The following is an 18223-nucleotide window of genomic DNA, read 5'->3' on the forward strand; positions in this document are numbered from 1 at the left end:
GTGTCTTTCCAATGATCCCAACTTGTCTTTTCATCTCATACATTAGTCTTTTATGAAGTTCTGCATCAACGATTTTTACCTATAAAGAAAAATGCAGTCTGTCCAGGTTTTTTCTCCTGTTGTATTTTGCTGACCTTGTCATAGACTTCTATCAAGCTTGTCAACCATGACTTTACTCTTCTGTTGCCTTTTTCCTTACAATGTTTTCCTCTACAGTCTTTCCTACTTTTCCTCCATTATTCTATTCCTAGTTACTTTCTCCATTACTATGCAAAGAATGTGCATGTTAGTGTCACCAGTCTATAGTTTATGGCTTCCTGTCTACTTTCTTGACTATTGGGACTACATTTGCCTTTTTCCAGATTTCCAGGAGTTCTCCGTCTCAAGTGTTTTATTGAAGATCTTAGTTAGCAGATAACAAAGTACTCCTGCAGCCTTCATCAGCAGCCATGATGTTAACTGGTCTGGCCCTACTGCTTTTGTTGCAACTAATTCCTCCAGGTATTTTTTACCTACTCTTTCTTCAGTGACTGCTATACTGTCTGATGTTCTCTCTGAACACCTGTCATCTCCAACCCTCTTGTCACTCTGGTTCTCTTTTGTAGACCTCTTGGAATCTCTTGCTGAGTTTATTATATATGTCCTTGCTTTCCATGTGGATTTTCCCTTCTTTCTTTCCATGAGAATGTTCACTTCTTTCTTTCCACAAGGATGTTCCCTCTTTATTTCCATGAGAATGTTCACTTCTTTCTTTCTTTCCATGAGGATGTTCCCTTCTTTCTTTCTTTCTTTCCATGAGGATGTTCCTTTCTTTCTTTCATTCTTTCCATGAGGATGTTCCCTTCTTTCTTTCTTTCTTTCCACGAGGATGTTCACTTCTTTCTTTCCATGAGAATGTTCACTTCATCTTTCCATGAGAATGTTCACTTCATTCTTTCAATGAGGATGTTCACTTCTTTCTTTCATTCCATGAGGATGTTCCCTTCTTTCTTTCCATGAGGATGTTCCCTTCTTTCTTTCCCATGAGAATCTTCACTTCTTTCTTTCCACGAGGATGTTCACTTCTTTCTTTTCACAAGGATGTTCACTTCTTTCTTTCCACAAGGATGTTCACTTCTTTCTTTCCCATGAGGATGTTCACTTCTTTCTTTCCATGAGGATGTTCACTTCTTAATTTCCATGAGGATGTTCCCTTCTTTCTTCCCATGAGGATGTTCACTTCTTTCTTTCCATGAGGATGTTCACTTTCGTTCTTTCCATGAGGATGTTCGCTTCTTTTTTTCCATGAGGATGCTCACTTTTTCTTTTCTTTCCGTGAGGATGTTCACTTCTTTCTTTCCATGAGGATGTTCACTTCTTTCTTCCCACGAGGATGCTCACTTCTTTCTTTCCATGAGGATGTTCACTTTTTTCTTTTCATGAAGATGTTGCCCTCTATCTTTCCACGAGGATATTGCCTTCTATCATTCCATGGGGATGTTCACTTTTCAGGGGGAAACCCCTTTGGCTTCCCCGTAGCTATCCAGGCTGATATGCATCTCTTTAGAATTTGGCATCAGTCGATGTGGGTGGAGTTCTAGCCCTACAGGGGACCTCGAGCCAAAACCTGGCCTCCTCAGAGAGGCACGAAGAGCAATGGCCTATAGAAATGCACATGTGATGTGGAGAATTCTATATCTGCCATCAACCGGGACAGGCACCCGGAAAAGTAAGCACTCCAAAACAAACCCCTATTCTGCTTAAAAACGACAAAAATAGTCAAACAAGTGGACAGAACTCCTAAAATAAAAATGAGCATGACGTCACAAGAGCTGCGCTGCATGTCTGCACAGTTTCCCTCTTTCCCGGAGGGGAAAGGGGGAGCCCCAGATCCCCGCGCCGGCGATCCACATCCCAGTTCTTCAGTTGATATGATATGGCATGGTTGTGTGACTCCAGCTCCAGACTCTTGTGTTATACTGTCCTTTGGTTTAGTACTGCTCTTAGGGTGGCATGTGAGCTGGGAGTAATATTCACAGGTACTCGGGCTGCATGTGCTTAGGGTCACCTTCCCTGAGTGCCCTGTAAGTACTGCCCTTGGGGCTTGGGATTCTCTTCCCCAAGTCACCTTGGGTTTACCTCTGTTGGTCTTTTGCTGCTCGGCAATTGACCGCCTCGAGTGTTTTGAGGGGTTTCCACCATTGTCTACCTTGGGGTATCTTGAGGTTATCTTGAGATGATTTCGGGGCTTTAGTGTCCCCGCGGCCCGATCCTCGACCAGGCCTCCACCCCCAGGAAGCAGCCCGTGACAGCTGACTAACACCCAGGTACCTATTTTACTGCTAGGTAACAGGGGCATAGGGTGAAAGAAACTCTGCTTATTGTTTCTCGCCGGCACCTGGGATTGAACCCGGGACCACAGGATCACAAGTCCAGCATGCTATCCGCTCAGCCGACTGGCTCCCAGTAAGTGATAGTTTTGCACTGGTAGGGGTGCGGAGTACTGCGCAGGTTCTGGCCCATGAGCCAGGTTCTGGCTCATGGTTCCCGGTAGGCCTAGAACTCTACCCACATCGACTGATGCCAAATTCTAAAGAGATACAAATCAGCCTGGATAGCTCCGGGGAGCCTCCGGGACTTACCTAGAAAATGGAGTTTCATTACATTCAACGCTGTTTTTTTTTTTTTTTTTTTTTTTTTTTTTTTTTTTTTTTTTTTTTTTTTTTTTTTTTTTTTTTTTTTTTTTTTTTAGATATATACAAGAGTTGTTACATTCTTGTACAGCCACTAGTACGCGTAGCGTTTCGGGCAAGTCCTTAATCCTATGGTCCCTGGAATACGATCCCCTGCAGCGAAGAATCGTTTTTTCATCCAAGTACACATTTTACTGTTGCGTTAAACAGAGGCTACAGTTAAGGAATTGCGCCCAGTAAATCCTCCCCGGCCAGGATACGAACCCATGACATAGCGCTCGCGGAACGCCAGGCGAGTGTCTTACCACTACACCACGGAGACTGCAACCACTACACCACGGAGACTGCAACCACTACACCACGGAGACTTTCTTTCCATGAGGATGTTGCCATCTATCTTTCCATGAGGATGTTGCCATCTATCTTTCCATGAGGATGTTGCCATCTATCTTTCCATAAGGATGTTTTCATTTTGCTTTCCATGAGGATGTTTTCATTTTGCTTTCCATAAGGATGTTTCTATTTTTGCTTTTTATGATGTTTCCTTCTAGCTTCTCATGAGGATGTTCCCTTGCCCCCAATCTGATCATTTGATTTCTTGCTGGTGTTTTCCTCCATATGTAGCTATGTAACAGCTTTGACTGGTCCTTTGCTTTATCACTGTACCATTTTCAAATTGCTTTTATGCTACTCTCCTGAGTGATGTACTCATTTCTGTCTCTCTTTAGTACCTTCAAAAATTACTCCATACTGAACTTTACCTTGTTCATACCTTTCTCTTTTCTTTTCCCTGCATTTCCTAATAAACCAGGGGTTTGCTTTGCTTTTCTCATCAACCTCCTACCTGAGTGGGATAACCTTTTCCCTAGATGTGCATATTTCCAGACAGTGAACTGCATCATCTTATTTATCACCCTCCTAAGAACATAAAAATGAAGGTAACTGCAGAAGGTCTATTGACCCATACGAGGTAACTACTATTTATTTCTACCCAATCTCAGTCATATATATGTCAAAGCTCTGCATGAAACAATCAAGGGATCCTACTTCTATTATGTTACGCGACAATTGTTTCCACAAATCAACAACCCGTTACCAAACCAGTATTTACCCAGATCTTTCCTAAATCTCCGTACTGTAGGGAAATGATAGGCCCATTAAAAACTGAGACAGGTCAGATAACAGATAATGACAAAGAGATGAGTAGTATTTTTAATAAATATTTTATCTCTGTATTTACTAAAGAGGAACTTAACATTATGCCTTCAACTAAACAAGTCTATGTGGGTGGGGAAGAGGACAGGTTGACTAGTTTAGCAGTCACCAAGGAGGATGTTATTTAACAAATAGTAAAACTCATCCCAAACAAATCCCCAGGACCGGATGAAGTGTTGTCAGGGTGCTTAAAAAATGCAAAGAGGAGCTTTGTGAGCCACTGTCTACCATATTTAATAAATCAATAGAGTCAGGCAGAGTGCCAGTCATGGAAGGTTGCTAATGTAGTACCAATTTTTAAGAAATTAGATTGATCACGTGCGTCAAACTATTGCCCAATTAGCCTAATGTCTATTGTGGGAAAGTTACTTGAATTGATAATTGCAAATATAATTTGTCTTCATCTTGAAAAATGTAAATTAATAAATGATTCACTACGTGGTTTTACAAATGGGCATTCATGTATAACAAATTTGTTATCATTTTATTCCAGCATAATTGAGGCAGTTGATAGTGGTAAGGATTGTGATGTTGTGTACCTTGACTTTAGCAAAGCTTTTGATACAGTGCCACATGAAAGACTGATTAAAAAAGATACAGGCTTATGGTATTGGGGGTTCTATATTAAGTTGGATTAGGGCATGACTATACCAAATGAAACACAGACTTAGTATAAATGGGGTTAAGTCAGAGTGGGAAAATGTTGTAAGTGGAGTGCCTCAAGGCTCTGTCCTGGACCTCTGTTATTTATAATATATATACATGATTTAGATTCAGGTTTGAGTAGCAATATTTGCAAGTTTGCCAATGATACAAAAATCAGGAGGGGGGGAAATAAACACGGAAAGAGACTCACTATCACTTCAAGTCGATCTAAATAGGGTTTTCAAATGGTCAAAAGATTGGCAGATGCAGTTTAATGCTGATAAATGTAAGGTTTTGAGGGTAGGTAATGATGATAAAGAGTTACAAGATACGAGCTAGATGGTGTTGAGATTGCAAAGTCGGATTGCGAAAGGAATCTGGAAGTTATTATTAGTAAGAATTTAAAACAAAAAAATCAATGCATAAATGTTCGTAATAAGGCTAATAGGACACTGGGATTTATTAATCAAAGCGTTACTGATAAGACACCTGGTGTTATTCTTCACCTATATCTTGCCCTGGTTAGGCCCCATTTAGATTATGCAGTTCAGTTTTGGTCGCCATACTATAGAATGGATATAAATTCACTAGAACGCCTCCGTTATAGGATGATAAAGTTAATCCCTCAAGTTTGAAATCTGTCATATGAAGAAAGATTGACAAAGCTTAAATTACATTCTCTAGAAAGGCGAAAAACTAGGGGTGACATGATAGTTTTACAATTGGATGAATGGGCATAACAAAGGGATATTAATAGGGTATTAAAAGTATAAACACAAGACAGAACACAAAACAATGGGTACAAATTGGATAAGTGATATGTGATAAAAGACATAGTCCCTGTGCCTTTTTTCACCAACTTCAAGGTCAACTCCAGAGCTCACAGTTCCTGCGACAGCGCTGAAACCAATTGTACTGGCGTTTGCCTTTCCATTGGAGACTTTTGGTGCTGTGGAGAGGGGGAGGCCTGCTGCATGTGGTAACAGCTTCTCTGTATCAAGCTACCCTGGCTTTGCGCCCTGGAGTGGCCATTCCAGACCGACAACCAGAGCGCGACTCCATAGACTCCTGAGACTGATGGATGCCTACTATACAATCTCACTTAGAATACTGTTTTGGACTAGCCTCTACTTTCAAAGCAGGGACAGATATTTGAAGTAGAAGGGATACATAGAACATATACTACATATAAAGAAGTAAAAGGCCAAATTAAAGTGATTAACACAAAGAACTCACAATATGGATAGTAGACTAGAGAACTAAAATAAATATATACATAAATTGGTGAAGAGTGATAACCAAAAGGTAGGTCCACAATCTTTACAATTTATTTATTTATTTATTTTATTTTTTATTTATATGTATTGTACAAGAGGTCTTACATTCTTGTACAGCCACTAGCACACATAGCATTTCGGGCAAGTCCTTAATCCAAATTTTTACATACACACATCCCCCAGAAAGCAGCCTGTAGTAGCTGTTTAACTCCCAGGTACCTATTTACTGCTAGGTGAACAAGGGCATCAGTGTGAAAGAAACTGCCCATTTGTTTCTGCCTTCGCTGGGGATCAAATCTGGACCCTTAGGACTACGAATCCCAAGCACTGTCCACTCAGCCGTCAGGCCCCAATAAATTAAATAACTTACTGGAACAAATCATATGATAGGAAATCTGCAATAGATCTAGTGAAGAATTATTGTTATAGGAACAATCACAGAACATTGTATGAACATCAAAGGTCTACCTCTTCAATCTTCTTCCAGCAAATATAGGAAACACTACAGAATCAAGGTTGAAATTTTCAAGTGTGGTTTGGACAAGTTACTACAGAAAACCATATTAGCCAGGTTGTGATGGAGCACAGCCTTACTGCTTAAGTTACCTTTTCACCAAAAAAACCCTGGCCCATGAACAAGCTGAAGAAATAAAAGAACTCTTGAAATTGGTCACAAATAGACTTCTCCAGTATTCATACTCTGGACCGGGTTAGGTCTGTGAACTCTTGGGTGCTTCTGCCTGATGGTGAATGGAAGGTTGAGCCAGACAACCTAGATGGTACTGTAGTTGGTGAGAGCTCTCATTCAAAGGCCATCTTTAATCACAAGAGAAAGCTATGAAGAGCTTTAATTTTTTATGGAAAGGCCATTCAATGATCATTACTGGGTTGGAATGTTAATTTTTTAGTAACACAATCCATGTCCAAATACATAGTGCGATCTTACTTGAAGCAGCAGCCAAATAGATGAGCTCAGAAAGGAAACTATGGGCAATATATGTCTGCCAAATCTTCTCAAACTGAATAGCTTCAATGCATATCTTAAAATATTATATCATGTGTTAAACAATCTTATTTTTTATGCATTTGTCCAGATATATTGATATAAAAGTAAACACACAAAATAACCATCACCATAAATCATAATTTTGTAACAATGACTTTAAAACAGGTGGGCATGACAGATGACTGCAAAGATGTCAATGAGTGTGCCCTCAACCCCAACATCTGTAAGAGTGGTCGTTGCATCAACACTAAGGGCTCCTACAGATGCGAGTGCTATGAAGGGTTTGTACCCAGCAGAGATGGAAAGCAATGCATTGATCGACGTGAGGGATTCTGCTTCAGGCAGCTTATCGGTGGTATGTGCTCGACCACAAGTGACAGCCTGGTAAAGGTAAGACTGACATTCATTTGGAGAATGTGAATATATAATAATATTATAATTATAATTATTATATTATTATAATAATTATTATAATAATGATTATTGTAATAATTATTATAATTATAATAATAATTTTGTCTTTATTTTCATTGAACTATGTTGCAGAATTCAAATTAATAGGAGCCTACATTAACTTTTGTGCGAGGAGTGGATCAGTAGATCCCCAAGCTGAGCCCTGGTACCACTCAGCTTTAGCCCAAAGTAGCACAGCTCTTGAGACAACACTCCCACAGATCAGCAAAGTAGTTAGTTGCAAGATTCTTCCTTTGAGGTGTATAAAAACAGGTTTACTTGTAATATAGGTGTGCAAATTATATTGTAGGCCCATGTACAGTATTCAGTCACTGTACATCTCTTGAGGGACCGAACAGAAGCTGGTTCACTGAAGTAGCTCCAAACACAAGTCACATCAAAGAGTACTGGGAAGATAGGACACCACTAGTATAAACTCATCTTGTAACTACACTTATTTAGTTATATCAGCCCTAGGAGGCTGCAATGCCTACTGGAGACCAGAGCCAGAATCTGACCTCATCATCACAGGTGCGCAGGGAGAAGGGGATTGTTACAAACACCCTCACCAAGGAAACATCCATAAGTAAGTGAAACAAAACAGACAATTTCAAGGTTCATGGAGAAAAAAGAAACAAGCCACCCTGGGTTGCTCACTCAGTATTGATGCCGTCACACCCAGAAATGGTGTTCATGCATTTTTTCTTAAGATGCCATCTGTTTACTGGAGGTCTGAGAAAGCAGATGTGAGCCTCATGTACCTGCGGGATTTTTTAAATCTTTCATCATACTCTAAGCATCCCTGTATGACTTTGCACAATGCAGTCAGTTAGGCCATGAGCATACATGTATGATTTATTCAGTTGAATGGTTAATGCCATTTCACATAGTTTGTAGTTTGTGTGCATCTAAATAACATATCAATTGATGATGTATTTTGTCCAAGATAGTGTTGCCATATAATCAACTGTCCATATTATCCTTACAGGTAACCAAGGCAGATTGCTGCTGCACAATGGGCCTGGCTTGGGGCCCAATGTGTGAACACTGTCCACGTAGAGGTACACCTGAGTATGATGAAATTTGCATGGAGGCTGGCTTTTCCAGTGATGGCCTTGATATTGATGAATGCCAAATGCCAAATCTTTGTAGAAATGGAAAATGTATCAACACCATGGGCTCCTACCGATGTATCTGTGACAAAGGTTACAAGCCAGACCATTCTGGAACAAGGTGCATTGATGTGAATGAATGTGAACGTACACCCCCACCATGTAAGTTTACCTGCCAAAATACTGAAGGCTCTTACCGCTGCTCCTGTCCACGTGGCTATACACTCAACCCTGATGGTATTACTTGCCGAGATCTTGATGAGTGTGCAACAGGTCAGCACACCTGTGAAAATGAATGTGTTAACACTCAAGGCTCATACAAGTGTACATGTGCTCAAGGATACAACGAAGTTGGTGAACAGTGTATTGGTATGTCCTGTATTTTTTATAATTTTTCAATGCATTATCATGCTTATTCCTTTGGTATTTGTTGACTGGTTTATTGACCATTTGTTTTGAGATTATCTATAATTAAATATCCCCAAAGGGATACCTTATAGTTTTCAAAGAATTAAATGTATTTTCCAAAATTTGTGGTGTCCCATGCAGTATCCAGAGAATGCCCTCATGTATTGACTTGAAATTGTCCAGTCTTATGTATGGTGGTGCAAGGAATATCGCTCTTGCTGCTGAGCCATATCTCAAAATTTAATAAACATCACTGCTCAAATATTTCTCCACAAATGCCCAAAACACTACTAGCAGTCCTACCACCAGCACTACAACCAATCTTACCACCAGCACTACAACCAATCTTACCACCAGCACTACAACCAATCCTTCCACCAGCACTACAACCAATCCTACCACTAGCACTACAACCAATGTAACAATGTTGGAATGTCACTACTGTGACATTGACAAGGCCGCCTACAGACGCCCCAAGGACAGCAAATTCATTTGCCATGTTGGAGGACGAGTGCTGTGGTCCGGGGTGTCCTATGTCTTGGCTCACGGCCTGTCTCAGTTCATTCCTCTGTTCACGGATTAGCCAGTTGTCGCCAACTCGTTTTGTTGGCTCTGCCGGACGTACAGACTCCTGGACATGGACACCTTTGCGTCAGCGTGATCTCGGCGTCTCCCATTCTATATGGCGCCCTTACTCGCCTGCGAAGCATTCGCAGTGGATGCCTTTCAGCAGGACTGGTCGTAGTGGAGTTACCTGTTCTTCTCCTGGTCCAGCTGTTGCTTCGGGTTCTGGCTCAGTTGGAGTCCTTCCCAAGGAGAGTACTCCTCGTGGTCCCTTGGTGGCCGGCCCAGCTTTGTTTTCAGACGCCGCTTGATAGGTGTCCGAACCTGGGGCGTTTCCAGCGGCTCCGCCTCTTTTGGCAGGTCGGACCGGTCCTGTACGTGACTGGTTCGGCCTTCACCTCGGCTCTTCGCGTCTGGTTTTTTGATGCGGGTGTATCACCATCTCTAAGGTGATCAGGTGGCTTTGTTGATGGTGTCCCACCTGCGATTTTCGTCTCGGTGACAGTATGACGTTCCTCGCGTTTCTATTCGCCATTTTCTTACTCTTCGTAGGTTGTCTTCTCTTTCACATCGGGTTGTCTTGTACTTTCTTGGGTTTTCAGGACTGTTAATTGATGTTTTTTACTGTCACCTCATATCGTGCGGTGCTGGCGGAGCCGTTCTAGCTTGAGTTCGGGGTGGACATCACATCCGCCCCGTTCCGTACACTTTCTCGTGTTTTGTTTCACCTCCGCCCTGCTCATGCGCAACCTGAGCCGTCCTGGTCCTTCATCAGGGTGCCCTCTTTTTCTTCCTCTCCTCAGTTTGTGGTAGCCCCTTTGGTTCTTTGGTTCAAGATTGTTTTTCAAAGGTCATATTTTGTTGGCCTCTGAGGGCCAGTGCCAACAAAATATGGTTTGTCTCCCAGATCGTCTGCAGGTTTCTTAAGTCTACCAGTCTGCGGTTTATCCTTGCACCATGCCGTTTGGATGTTTGCAACTTTCGCTGCCGTGTTTGGGTTGTCTTGGGCTCATTTTGTCATCAGCTCATCTTGGGCTCATTTTGTCATCAGCTCGTCTTGGGCTTATTTTGGGAGCGAGGATTTGAGAGTCGCACAGGTTCCTGGCCACCGTTCTTTTGTGAGCGTGTCTGCTCCTGTGCGTTCTTGTGTTGCTTTGGGTTGCAGGTTGCTGCCAGTTGTCTCAACTTCGCGTTGTGGAGTTTGTGGCGGCCGCCTCCCGGGTCAGCCCTTTCTTTTCCTTCTCTTTGGGTATGTAGCTCCAGGGAGCTGTAGGGGCTCCCCACAGAAAACCAGCATTGAATGTAATGAAACACCATTCTCTGGGTGAGCCCCGGAGGCTCTCTGGCAACCCTCCCTCCCACCGATCGACAGTTTTTTCGCGTTGGTTGAAGCTTAGCTTTCGAACTGATGCTAGGCAGCCAGCGTGGTGAGGTCTGGACCCTCCCCCTCCCCCTCTCGGGGCGGGGAGGGCTGCCCGGACGAGCAGCACGGCAGTAAAGTGTGATGTTTGCTTGTTTCCTTTGGATTGTAGGGAGTTTGTACCTATTTGTTCAGTTTTTGTTTTAGTTTCTTACCATGTGGGGTTTGTTTTGTTATGCCTACCTTTCTGGGTGCTTAACCCCGTTTGATGGCAGATAAGGAAAACCCCCAACCACAAGGGGGGTTTTCCAGAGTCATTGCTCCCTGAAACCACTCTGAAGGGGTCAGGTTCTGGCGCTGGTCCCTTGTAGGTCTGAATTCCATAGTTAATGTCCCGGTCTAATATAACATATATTAGCCCAATAAGTTCCTGGGAGCCTCCGGGGCTCACCCAGAAAATGGAGTTTCATTACATTCAATGCTGGTTTTTTTCACTACTTGCATCACAGCCACCACAGTTTCTGCCACCACCATCACCACCTTTTCCACCACCCACCATTTACCCTTCCCATTTTTATTATATCCCCTAATACTTGTTGTACCTCTGGTATGCATTGTTCTCCAGTTCTCATCGCACCCCCTCATTGTTTCCCCAATTACTCAATGTACCCAGTACTCATTATATCCCCAGTGCTCAAACCACCCTGTATGCTGAGATATTCTGGCCCATGAATAATTAGCTCTCTTCATTGGAAATGTTCAAATATCTAGGTAAATTGCTGAAGCAGGTTTGCATCCTAAGAAACTGTCTTATTCTTTTCTCTTTCCTGTCAGATATTAATGAGTGTGTGGAGCAGACTGGTTTGTGTGGTCCACTGGGTACATGTATAAATACAAGAGGAAGCTTCAGATGCATGTGTCCTCGCGGATATCGGCTTGATCCTTCAGGGACTATGTGCATTGACTCTGATGAGTGTTCTCTTGATGGGTCTTGTGAATCAGGATGTGAGGTGAACTCCCTAAAAGTTGTCTGAAATGTTTATTTGATCAAATTTATTTTGTAATTGTTAATTTTCGTTTATTGATAATTTCTAGAACATTCCTTCAATGCATAATATGTTCTTTACCACACTCAAAGCATCATATTGATTAAAAATTATTATTGTTGTAGAACTTGCAAGGTGGATTCCTGTGTGGGTGTCCCGATGGTTACCGCCGCCACCACTACTACAACCAATGCGTGGATGATGACGAGTGTTCGCAAAGTACTATGTGTGGCTCTGCAGATTGTCAAAACACTCTTGGTTCATACAAATGTCTTTGTCCTAACGGATACTCCTTCAACTTTGCATTGTTTGTCTGCATCCAGGTTTGTTCATGATTTAACTATACAGTACTGTCCCATTTTCTTTTTTGGGTCCTCTGATAGGTTAGGAGAGGACACTTAAATTTGAATGTTTTCTTGATGTTGGGAAACCTTAGGAGAATCGGCTGCATCTGAATTGCAAGTCTTGGATACCTAAAGCTTCACAAAACCTTTGGTGCTTTTAGTGAAAGGCATAACAAAAGCCATAATCATTTACTCAAAATTTAAACTTTGAAATAGACAACAGTGTGTGTTTCTAGATCATAATGACTGTGGGATGGATCTCGGACACAGTCTTCATAATTCTAGTCAATCATGTATTTATAGCATTCAATTTTTAAGAAAACACATTGAAGAATTTTAAATAGTCATGTAAAAATAATATATAATTTATATTTTATTTGTGTTTATTAAATTAAATGGGGAAATTCGTTTTGAAAGACGAGCTTTTCACATGACGAGCTTGGTGCCGAAACAGATTAAATTTGTTAATCGAGGCTCCACTGTATATAGTGTAATAACAGCAAAACTATTTCTTTATTGTTTTATGAACATAATAATTGAATCACTAATATGCACACCATACTTTTGAGTATAGCGATGGTTCATACATGTTATCATATAAATATATCACTACACACTATAGAATAATATTATGCAAAAAAAAAAAGAGAAAATAAATCAGAGACATTGAAATAATTAGGTAATAATAACTTTGTGGCAACTCCTGCATGGCAGTGCAGGTGGAGCTGACCGTCTCCGACACTTACTCTGTCAACGCCTCAGTTTTGCTAGACTTCCTCTCCCTATTGCTGCCAAAATATGTCGCCACGATTATTTTTGCCGTGATCAGTGAACACAAATGAACACTTTTATAAGACAAAATTTTGTATTTGTTTTTGTTATTTCTTGCACTTGGCAGTTTTGAAGGCGATTAATTACTATGACACTTCACTACAGTGCCAACAAACCAACTGCTTTAACCAAGACTATACTAAATAAATAAATAAAAAAACACTAAATGCTTTATCTTATCAACCAGATATGTACATGTAATCATATGCTACATATGCACCATATGGTTCTGTATTTTGTCATTAGTATGTGGAGTGCAAATAGTTTATAAATCTTACTTGTAATTACCGTATAACCTCTGATGAGGAAATTTTGTCTCTTCTGAAAGTGAAAAGACATCATATTATTGCACATTATTATTACATGTCAACATATTATTACATGTTGATTAATAAAATATTAATTAATTTTATTTGTTACATTGCAGGTAGATGATAGCTGTATATCCAGTCCCTGTACCTTTGGCTGCAATGCCCTTGGTGATGGCTGTTGCCTGTGGTTGTCCCTCAGGCTTCTCCAGGATTGGTTCTGTAAGTTAGCACTTGACATATTTTTCTTATTAGTCTTATTCCTTTTGTTATAATTAAATTTTACATAACAGAGGCCCTGTCCCTGGTGTTGTTCTCTGACCTCTGAGAATGTGTGAGAGAGAGAGTGAGAGAGAGAGAGACAGAGACAGAGACAGAAACAAAGAGAGAGAGAGAGAGAGACAGACAGACAGACAGACAGACAGACAGACAGACAGACAGACAGACAGACAGACAGACAGACAGACAGACAGACAGACAGACAAACACAGAGAGAGACAGAGACACAGAGAGAGAGATAGAGACAGACAGAGACACAGAGAGAGAGAGACAGATACACAAAGAGAGAGACAGATACACAAAGAGAGAGACAGATACACACAGAGAGACAGACACAGAGAGAGAGAGAGAGAGAGAGAGAGAGAGACAGGACAGACAGACAGACAGACAGACAGACAGACAGACAGACAGACAGACAGACAGACAGACAGACAGACAGACAGACAGACAGACAGACAAACAGACAAACAGACAAACAGAGACAGAGACAAACAGAGACAAACAGAGAGAGAGAGAGAGACAGAGAGACAGAGAGACAGAGAGAAAGAGACAGAGAGAGAGACAGACAGACAGAGAGACAGAGACAGAGAGAGAGACACACAGACAGACAGAGATAGAGAGAGAGACACACAGACAAAGATAAAGAGAGAGACACACAGACAGAGATAGAGAGAGACACACAGACAGAGATAGAGAGACACACAGACAGAGATAGAGAGAGAGACACACAGACAGAGATAGAGAGAGAGGCACACAGACAGAGATAGAGAGAGAGACACACCGACAGAGATAGAGAGACACACAGGCAGAGATAGAGAGAGAGACACACAGACAGAGATAGAGAGAGACACACACAGAGAGGAGAGGAAGGAGAATGAAAGGAAGGAGAGGAAGGGTAAAAGGGATGGGAATGTTTATCTCTCTTCTCCCCACTCCCACCTGCACTGCACAAACATATGTGCCCTTCAACATTGTACAATAAAAGTAACTCGAGGCGAGTGTTAGGCCCAGATAGAGGTGTTTACATTCCTTGATGACGACTGGTGTTACCGTTAATAATAGTACAGTTAGTAATTAGTAATAGTACAGTTAATAAACTGTAATCAGTTAGACACTCGTTTATCCATTGTAACATTTCCAGGCACCAGATGGGCTCACTGTCTGATCCCATGCCCTCCAGGAAGTGGAAAGTTGAGAGGTAGCAATAGGCAGAGAGAGGAAGAGATGTAGGATAAGGAGAGAGCAAAAATAGAGAGGGGTACCCTAAATCCTGTTAAAATGGGTCCCCTTCTTGTAGCCAGAGGTGGTAGCCCCCTTCCTATATTTTGTTTTTAATTAATATTAATATTTTTTCATTTATTATGGGGCCACCATTTTATGGGCCCTGGTTCAACTGCAGCACTTCACCATGGTCCATTGTAAATCTGGCACTGGAAAAAAACTTAATTGGGGCCCCTCTTTACTTGAAGCTCTAAGTACGTGCTTATTGTGCTAAATGGTTTATGCAGGGCTGGAGACAATGATATTGATGGTGGTGATGTGAAGTTCATTCTACCTCTTAACATATTATTATTCTTTAAGTCCAATTTATAGGACTTATATGCATTATGGACCTATTATACCATACATTATGGTATCATGGAATTTAATACTATAATGATTGCCACATTGGCATTATAAAATATTTAATGATAACTGCATTTGCATTGTAAGCAATATTGAAACAATATTAGAGTTTTCTTTCATGGGTCTAGGTAAGCTCCACTACAGGCCTATAGTGCTATTATATCTATAAGGATTCCTAGAACTGCTCTGTCTCATGTGTGCTCATCTAGTAGACATTTGTGTGGAGCTACCTAAGTACTGTTAGCTTGAGGAAGCCATCAGGGCCCAACCAGGAAGAAGCATTTCATTACATTCACTGCTGGTTTATTGCCAGGTTGTAGCAGTGGGAGGCTACTAAAAAGGCTCAAACAGAATTTTTATTTTGTTAACCGGAGTCAATTCACAGTGAAAGGGTTAAATGCCGAGATCTGAATGTTTTGTATTGCCTCTTTAATTATATTACTGTAGTTTTAAAATCATAAAATTTTTGTTAGAATGTATGAATTTTTCTTATTTAGCTAGTTACAAATATTAAATGTCGTCTTGTCATAGACCAATAAAAATATTTTCAGTTCAACACTACTAAATTTCTAACATACATACCCGGTATACCATATTATGATATTTAATGTGTTTATTTTCTTCCAGGGTCACTGTATGTCTACCTTAAATCCCCCCGTTGGTAGTGGTGGCTACAACACTCAGTTTGGTGGATTTGGTGGTGGTGGTCCAGGTGCTGGATTTGGTGGTGGTCCAGGTGCTGGATTTGGGGGTGGCCAAGGTGCTGGATTTGGTGGTGGTCAAAGTGCTGGATTTGGGGGTGGTCCAGGTGCTGGATTTGGGGGTGGTCCAGGTGCTGGATTTGGGGGTGGTGGTCCAGGTGCTGGATTTGGTGGTGGTGGTCCAGGTGCTGGATTTGGTGGTGGTGGTCAAGGAGGTGGATTTGGCCCTGGTGGATTTGGTGGTAGCCCAGGAGGCCCTGGTGGATTTGGTGGCAGCCCAGGAGGCCCTGGTGGATTTGGTGGCAGCCCATTAGGCCCTGGTGGATTTGGCCCTAGTGGATTTGGCCCTGGTGGTGGCACAGGAGGCGCTGGTACATTTGGCCCGGGTGGTGGCCCAGGAGGCCCTGGTGCATTTGGCCCTGGTGGTGGTGTTGGTGGCACAGGTGGTTATGGAGGTACCAGTGGCTATGGAGGGAGCAGTGGTGGCCTATATGGAGGTGCTACAGGAACTGGAGGGTATGGAACTGGTAGCTTTGTAGGAGGCAGCACCTTCGGCTATGTGTCATCGCAGTATGATCTGGGTGGTGTACCAACCTTCCCCATTGGCCAAGAGGATTCACATGACAATAAAAATATCATCTCAACTGAGGGATGCTTTTCATGTAAAGTAAGTAAATTATGAGAATTTCATCAGTGTACTGTATGTATGTATATATATATGCAACAAATATCATGCAAACACTGATCCAAGTATGCGGAAAAAGCACATGTGAAAAATAGAGAATGCTAAACACGTTTTTGGCGTAATTTGCCATCATCAAAGCAAAGTAGAATGAATTCTACTTTGTTCTGATGATGGCGAATTAAGCCAAAAATACATTTAGCATTCTCTATTTTTCACATGTGGTTTTTCTGCATATTATATATATATATATATATATATATATATATATATATGTCGTACCTAGTAGCCAGAACGCACTTTCAGCCTACTATGCAAGGCCTGATTTGCCTAATTAGCCAAGTTTTCCTGAATTTATATATTTGCTCAATTTTTTTTATGAAATGATAAAGCTACCCATTTCATTATGTTGAGGTCAATTTTTTTTTATTGGAGTTAAAATTAACGTAGATATATGACCGAACCTAACCAACCCTACCAACCTAACCTAACCTATCTTTATAGGTTAGGTTAGGTTAGGTAGCCGAAAAAGTTAGGTTAGGTTAGGTTAGGTTGGTTAGGTAGTTGAAAAACATTAATTCATGAAAACTTGGCTTATTAGGCAAATCGGGCCTTGAATAGCAGGCTGAGAAGTGAGTTCTGGCTACTAGGTACGACATATATATATATATATATATATATATATATATATATATATATATATATATATATATATATATATATATACATATGTCGTACCTAGTAGCCAGAACGTACTTTTCAGCCTACTATACAAGGCCCGATTTGCCTAATAAGCCAAGTTTTCATGAATTAATATATTTTCTCAAATTTTTTTCTTATGAAATGATAAAACTTCCCATTTCATTATGTATGCGGTAAATTTTTTTTTATTGGAGTTAAAATTAACGTAGATATATGACCGAACCTAACCAGCCTTACCTAACCTAACCTAACCCATCTTTATAGGTTAGGTTAGGTTAGGTAGCCGAAAAAGTTAGGTTAGGTTAGGTTAGGTAGGTTAGGTAATCGAAAACAATTAATTCATGAAAACTTGGCTTATTAGGCAAATCGGGCCTTGCATAGTAGGCTGAGAAGTGCGTTCTGGCTACTAGGTACGACATTATATATATATATTATAATATATATATATATATATATATATATATATATATATATATATTATATATATATATTTATATATATATATATATATATATATATATATATATATATATATATATATATATATATATATATAATATATATATATATATATATATATATATAATATATATATTATATATATATATATATATATATATATATATATATAATATATATATATATATATATATATATATATGCGAACAAGCCTGAATGGTCCCCAGGACTATATGCGAATGAAAACTCACACCCCAGAAGTGACTCGAACCCATACTCCCAGAAGCAACGCAACTGGTAACTACAGGGCGCCTTAATCCGCTTGACCATCACGGCCGTCAAAAGGAAGTGATAGCCGAGGCTATTTGAGCCACTTCCCCGACGGCAACTCGGATAGTAATCTTGGTCATAGCATTTCACCAAATCACCTCATTTTTTGGGGCACACGTGAGGAACACAAATGCGAACAAGCCTGAATGGTCCCCAGGACTATATGCGAATGAAAACTCACACCCCAGAAGTGACTCGAACCC

At 40.8% G+C, this 18223-nt stretch overlaps 1 protein-coding gene across 1 annotated transcript in view; it reads left to right on the forward strand.

Moving 5' to 3' along the window:
- Positions 1–18223, forward strand: part of LOC123745507 (fibrillin-2) — a 196791-nt gene that overhangs the window by 162824 nt on the left and 15744 nt on the right. Inside the window, 7 exon segments of the mRNA XM_069322332.1 lie at positions 6981–7205; positions 8257–8749; positions 11547–11722; positions 11884–12081; positions 13361–13416; positions 13418–13463; positions 15774–16514. Coding sequence (XP_069178433.1) covers positions 6981–7205; positions 8257–8749; positions 11547–11722; positions 11884–12081; positions 13361–13416; positions 13418–13463; positions 15774–16514 — 1935 coding nt within the window.

Source organism: Procambarus clarkii, chromosome 10 (genome assembly GCF_040958095.1).
Source record: "Procambarus clarkii isolate CNS0578487 chromosome 10, FALCON_Pclarkii_2.0, whole genome shotgun sequence".
In the NCBI taxonomy this organism is placed as follows: Eukaryota; Metazoa; Arthropoda; class Malacostraca; order Decapoda; family Cambaridae; genus Procambarus; species Procambarus clarkii.